Source organism: Varroa destructor, unplaced genomic scaffold (assembly GCF_002443255.2).
Source record: "Varroa destructor unplaced genomic scaffold, Vdes_3.0 BEIS01000005.1, whole genome shotgun sequence".
NCBI lineage: Eukaryota > Metazoa > Arthropoda > Arachnida > Mesostigmata > Varroidae > Varroa > Varroa destructor.
The window spans coordinates 5,231,581-5,238,140 of NW_019211458.1; the positions used below are offsets into that span (position 1 = coordinate 5,231,581).

The 6,560-nt window shown below is 42.0% G+C and overlaps 1 protein-coding gene across 1 annotated transcript; it reads left to right on the forward strand.

Moving 5' to 3' along the window:
- Positions 1 to 2,498: 2,498 nt before the first annotated feature.
- Positions 2,499 to 5,982, forward strand: LOC111251118 (uncharacterized). Its single transcript, XM_086990467.1, has 5 exons — positions 2,499 to 2,584; positions 2,854 to 3,027; positions 4,726 to 4,934; positions 5,162 to 5,283; positions 5,587 to 5,982. Exons 1-5 carry the CDS (start codon positions 2,499 to 2,501, stop codon positions 5,698 to 5,700), a joined length of 705 nt encoding a protein of 234 aa, XP_086846593.1. The 3' UTR covers positions 5,701 to 5,982.
- The last annotated feature ends 578 nt before the right edge of the window (positions 5,983 to 6,560 follow it).

Genomic DNA, 6,560 nt, shown 5'->3' on the forward strand with positions numbered 1-6,560 from the left:
ATTCTAGTATAAAGAATTATCTATAGTTGATCCTGATCCATGATCTCATTTATTCGCAGCGAGATGCGTATGTTGGTAATATTGCTCGTCCATATTGGTATTGGGCAGTTAAACTTCTTTTAAAAACAATTACATCAAAAGCAGATAATACTGTGCCTTAGTTTATTCTAATACATATACGCGTTGACACATTCGCGTTATTAAAATGTACCTCGTGAAGGTTCAATTCATGTTTTCCCAAAATACAATTTTCCAAATTATCCCTAGGGTGTGCTGCTAAGTAGAATGAGTTTACAACTTAATTCCACTTTGTTTTGGCATAAGCAGGATTGTGATAGAGCAATAAACTAGTAACTTGAATCAAAAGTTTAGTGAAATGCCAGAAAATGCTTAGATATTACAAATGCACTAGCCCTTTGAAACTCAATTAAAGAAAAAAATCTATTAAATATGTGCGTTCCATATTTTCGATTGGCTACATTGAAAAGCAACGCTTTTTAATATATATTAGGTGTTCATCAGGATGAGTTATACCATAAGGCCTATCGATTCTCGCAAAATTTTTTGTGTCGTATTCCGGCATTCACTTTCATTTATGCTCGAAATATAATTGACTATGCCATAAAGCTCAATATGACGATCATTACACAATCAATTTTTTTGAGTCAATTTTAGAAAATATAGCTCTAAGCTAGGTAAGATGGGTTCTCTCTATTTTTTATGTCCTGTATTTTCGCATTTCTTCATTCGTCTGAAGAAAGACAAGTACGTCTTTCTTGTTAGGTTTACCGTATTCTGAAACTGTCTTTTAGACTATATGTGGTTTTTTAAGATTGAGCTTTATGTTAGGATAGAACCTAGCAATACATAAGAAACACTCGTTGATCGTTGGCATCTTTAATTTAAAGACTTAGCTTTTTATCAATATGACTAAAAGGTTTGAAAGGTTTGTACTGGGTTTCATTTATTGTTAAATCATTCCTGAGCTAATTTGTCTTTGCTTTTAATTTGGATATTCAATTTTTTTTATTTCGAAGAGTGGAGTATTTATACGATTATTCCGATCTAATTCAGGGCATGGAAGTACGCAGCACTTATGTGGGTCTTGGATATTTGCGAGTTCAGCGTAGTTCATTCAAAAAAGATTCTTTTTTGTTACTTTTGCTAATATAAACATGTGCGTTCACGTCAGCAGAAAACAAAAACCTCAGTAAATTGTTTATTGTTTCTAAAAATAAATTCAGCTGTATTTACGCAGCAAATAGAATCATAACCAGATTTGTGTATTTACGTTGATGAGTTTGACAAATTATAGCTTTTAAGGCAAGTCTACACTACGCGATTACTAAAAAACATCAATGTTTTCCTCCTGGATTCGCTCGATAGAGTTTCTCAAAAAATCTTCCGTGGTTGTAGAAACCGACGGCCTCTTATGTTAATTACAAAAGTTTTTGAAACAGGAAATCTACTAGGTAGTCAAACGTAGATCAACTACACATACTGGTACTGCTTGTGTACTAGGTAACTGCCGGATTTAACAGAACAGGTGAACCAATGATGTATAAGACTAAGTGTGGAGGGCATCGGTCAGTGTGGTGTATGTCAAATGCATGTATAACCATGTTGTTCCTTCAATAAAGAGTCTTGTGTCTGTATAGGTCGCACGTACGAGGCCAAACGAGCTTTCTAGTATAAGTTGCAACTAGCTATACAGTACAAACAGATCAGCGATGTTTTTACCCTTTACGAACTTCATTGTGGTAACGTATCCTGTTCACAGAACCGGGCCGCCCGGCGTTATACGCCGGACTGCAGCGAAGAAACGCAGTCGGTAAACAGGGGAGTACATCGGTCCAATATAGCCCCAGAAATCGCTGTACTGACGCGGTATGTTATATGTACTGAGGACGGACTCAATTTAAGGTTGATTGCCAGCGTATACGATCGTGGAACGTCACGCTGCGTGAGTTCTATGTGATTCTGAGCAGTAAACAAAGTGGTATGCCTCGTCCAGTTAATAGAAAAGCCAGCCGACATACGGGAATTAAAGTAAGTAGTCGCGACTATTGGGTTTCCAAGGTCTACGGGTCAAGTGGATCGGGTCTTGTATGCATCTCCCATAAGCAACTTCATGACCCTGTGTAGTACGGTAACTATTGAGTGAGAAGTGTGTGATTTCTTAATCACTGACTTTGAACGACGGCCGGTTAGTGTGAAAAAGGGTAGCAGAGTAGGCCGAGCTCGAAAGTATCCACCATTTCTAAGCTCGACTCACAGTCATGACGGTTCTTCGTCCATCAAGGAGACTCCTCATATCCTATATCGGTAATAGCCTGAATTAATCTGATGGTGGATTACCACAAGTTACAAAGTAATGCGATTACAAAAAGAAACATCTTCCCATTTCAACGAATCGACGGTGCCTTCTATATGTTAAGAAGGATCTAAATGCCAATGCTTCGGCAACGTTTCAGCGACTGATAAGCCTAGTACTAAGTATGCTGCGGCGCCAGATGGCTCTAGTCTATCTTAATCACATCACTGTATTCGTTCCAGGGTTTGAGAAGCATTTGCCTCATCTCCGGTAAGTACTTCTCCTCAGTGGTGCTGATATTCACATTTAGACGTGGAAGTTCCTGCGTTGTGCAGGTAATCGTGTGCACCGGGTATAGAGTTTTCTCGCAAGAAATCTTTGATTCAGAGAAGAGCGTGATAATAGATGTCTAAGCGCCACCCATTACTGTTAGCGAGTTACGGAGCTTTTTGAAGTCAGCGTCTTGCTGCCGCCGACTTGTTCGGGTCTTTGCCCAGATCGCACAATCTAATACAGTTTGTAAGATATGCTGAAAGCAGACGTCTTTTTTGCATGCTCTGCGCTTCATTAGTGGCATTGCTGGCTCTAGAGGGAACCCGGATTAACGAGTCTATTTTGCAACATTTCCGAGAAGATTTACCGTTTCAAGTACGGACGGACAGAGATGACACTGACCTAGGGGCGGTGCTCCTCCAGCTTGATGGGGCCGCGAAGTGCGTGCCAGCCTACGTCGGTAGACGTTTTTCGGTCCAAGAGGCAAACTGGTATTCGTCGGAGATCGACTGATTATTGCCCGGACGATTCATTTCATACCTGTTTGAGCGACATTATGATGGCCATCGACAGTAGCGCGTTACAAGCATCTGCAAAGCAAGAGATACGTCTCAGCTAAGTTGGTCCGGTGGGCTTTGGGGCTGTTGGGATATGACCGACATGTGGCACTGTGGCGGCATAGCAAAGTGGACGCAGTGTCGCGGCTATATGTGACAGCGCTTCGGTAAGAGGCAATATGTGACGGTCCTAACACTGAACTGCTTGCAGCACTTTAACTAGCTAGCCCGCATTAGGATTCGATGGTGACCATGCTTCAGAGTAATGACCAGGTGGTTTCGCCGTCAAAGGATGAAAGGCCGACCGATATCCGGGACTGGAAGTCATTCTGTACCATTCTGGGCCGCAGGGCCTCTGCCAGTTTTTCCACAATCGGTCGAATTGATAGTATTTGCTCTTTGCCATCAAAACCATCTGAGTCTAACAAAAATGGTCGACCATTCGACATTTCGTTACTTTTTGGAGAAGCGTTATGGCACGGATCCAGGAGGATGTCGGCAGTTCTGGCACTTTTTGGTGGACAAAACCGAGCCATTACGCGTACCTGAGAAGGCGCCTCTCTGTGAGTAACGTGCGACGGCCCAGAACATGATGGAGGTTCTCCATCCTTCAGAACCGGTATGGGTCCGATCACCAGCTTCTTCCGAAACCGGTGCGTACAGCAGCATTTGACACGTTCCGACTTGAGTTATGTGTCAACTAAAATAACCCACCTGCTGATTCGTAGAATGGACGATCCTGCGTACATCTGCTGGAATAGCCTGGCTATTTCGCCCCCTCGATGCTCCTGGCGGCCGTTTTTATAGTGAGTACTATGGTTAGCGAGCTTTAAGCACTCCGCTATTTAGGTCTCAAACTTAATGGGCCCAAAGCCGTTGTTGCAATATTATACTACAGCTAGTCTTAGTAATATTTTGATGAGTCGGAAAAAAAGCTTGGTTGGGGCCCTATCTGAGCAGCTTCTTCTTCTGGTACGTGCAATATCATTCGTTACTTTCAGTCAGCGTCGATTACTAGCAATTACTCAAAGTTACCGGGAGACTTTCGTGGTAGTAAGTGAAACCACTGAACACGGATCGAAATTTCTTCTTTCCGGAACGGTACAGGGCACCTCGCGTGACTGAGAGGTGGCCCAACCTTTTCACTGCTGCCCAACAATGGCTCATCAGCTGCTAGTTTGCCGTGAGATCGGCACTATTATAAAAACTCATTATGGTAGAACTAATGGGATGACCAGTATTTCCAAGTTATACTCATCGTCGATTCTGATAATGCCCACATAATGAAGATTTGTTACAGTTTGCTTAAGAGAACAAGAAGGTGCCATATTCCCCTAGCATAAAATGTCGCACAACCAGGACCAACTAAGCCTAATAGGTTATCTTTGTCGCGGTAAAACAATTCGCAAAAGGTCCTGATCTTCCCGTTCTTGGACTGCTAGCGAGCTCACTAAATTCGAGTTTCACATTCGAGTTCTAACAAAGACCGCTTGGCATCTTCGAACTCGCCTGTAACGACAGAACAACTGTTCCGGCAGGCCGGCTAACACCGAGAAAGCGCTCGTTTAACCTTTATTTTAGGCTTCCACCGTCTCCCCTGCGTCTCAAAATAAATTGCGCGGGCCATTCCTTACAGATACCTACGCGCCGATTTTACGACGCAATTCGATGGCCATTTCCGTTCTTTTGCAAGTCACTCGCACTCCCTAGTCTACCGTTGGTGCTTCTTTACATTGGACTCCGCCAGGAGCTACTTTCAATAAGCCAGCCGCTCAAGAAACATTCCGTCAGTAAGTAAAACGAGCTGGTTTAGGTTTATTGTTCGCTGGCAGGATCGAGTGTTTCACGGCGACTCATATAGCCTCAGACGTGGTATTTCTCCATATATATATATATGAATTCATATGTATATATACATATACATATGTATATAACTTGCAGTAAGTGCAGATAATACCGTTAACGATTTTAACGATATCGTTTCTTACATTAATTCTCTGCATTTCATAAATGACAGGTCCGTTCGTTGGTGATCTAGGTAATGTGGTGACTGATGCCAACGGTAGGGCTCTTATTAATTTTACCGACAAACGAATCGCCCTCGATAATGAGCGCAATATCATCGGACGCTCACTCGTTGTTAGTATCCCTTTACTGATTTCGCAGTCTAAAAAGCATTCTATTATGATCATTACTTGCGCTCTTTGAACACTCATACGTATGATACTACGTACCTTTAGTATGCTGAAAATAAGGAATACTATATATATATATACGGGTATATTATTGTACTGAGAATATGCTTACTCTCAGAATAAATTCCTTACGACAGATAGTAACTAAGCTAATACGCAATTTCTCCACGAAAATTTATATTAGTAATACGTTTAAAGTCGAAAATTAATTTATCTTCCCTCTGTCTATCGGTTTGCTATCGTATAGGTGCACGCCGATCCTGACGATCTCGGAAAGTGTGGAAATGAGTTGTCCTCGAGCACCGGAAATGCTGGCGCACAGGTCGCCTGCGCCGTTATTGGCCATGCTGCACCCTTGTGACTTCTTAAACCAGCTTTGTAAACAACCCCATATGCAATAGTAGTCAGGCCATCGACAACCATTTTCGATAGCTAGAAAATACGTACAACAAGAGAAAGACGGTTCGTACGGGGACAAGCCTTCAGCGTGCTCGAACATACGCCAGATGACTGAAATGCGGCTGCGTTGAAAGGATAGCTTTCGCAGATCGGCCGAAATCAGGTGGACATAAAGAAAGCATAAACAAGAGAGAAGCTTACCAAATAAAATAAAAATTTTCCGGACAGAAACTGCTGCACTGAACCGTTAGTATCAATGATAGCTGAGCACTCTATACACGTTGTAGGACATTCTGCTATGGAAGTAGTTCTAGAGGATCAGAGACCGTACAGAAATTATCGTGTGCATATACTTTCATCTATATAATATGGACCGACTACACAAAATATACACACACAAAAGCTTAGTTGATTCAAAACCGGGTCGGCTGGTCTCTGCGTGCTGGGTACACAGGTACTGTACCGTAGAAAAATCGATGTTTAGAAGTTCACAACCCTGTTCTCAAAGTGGACGGATATTACCGCAAAATATTTCATATCAGTGTAGTTTCGTCCTTATTTAAACCTAAGCAACATCTATTATTCAAACGCATGTTAACGGACAGATATGTATATACCCATATTGACGGATCTCGTCGATATGAAAAGGAATGGAAATCTATGTTGGTTACAACGAGGAGTTGGAACAGCAATCGGTGATCGGCTACTTGGATCGCGTGGAAAAACACCACAGATCAGATGTTTATTCCATATTCATTGATTATTACTGGCACTGATTAAATGGTTTTATTAAGATGGTTGCATATGCAGGTGAATAAGCAT

What these genes read in the sequence shown, in the direction of transcription:
- LOC111251118 (XM_086990467.1), top strand. Translation starts at nt 2,499, where the DNA reads ATGCTGCGGCGCCAGATGGCTCTAGTCTATCTTAATCACATCACTGTA. An exon ending in AAGCATTTGCCTCATCTCCG is followed by an intron (nt 2,585 to 2,853) that starts GTAAGTACTTCT and finishes TGCTGAAAGCAG; the next exon opens with ACGTCTTTTTTGCATGCTCT. An exon ending in GCTCAAGAAACATTCCGTCA is followed by an intron (nt 4,935 to 5,161) that starts GTAAGTAAAACG and finishes CATAAATGACAG; the next exon opens with GTCCGTTCGTTGGTGATCTA.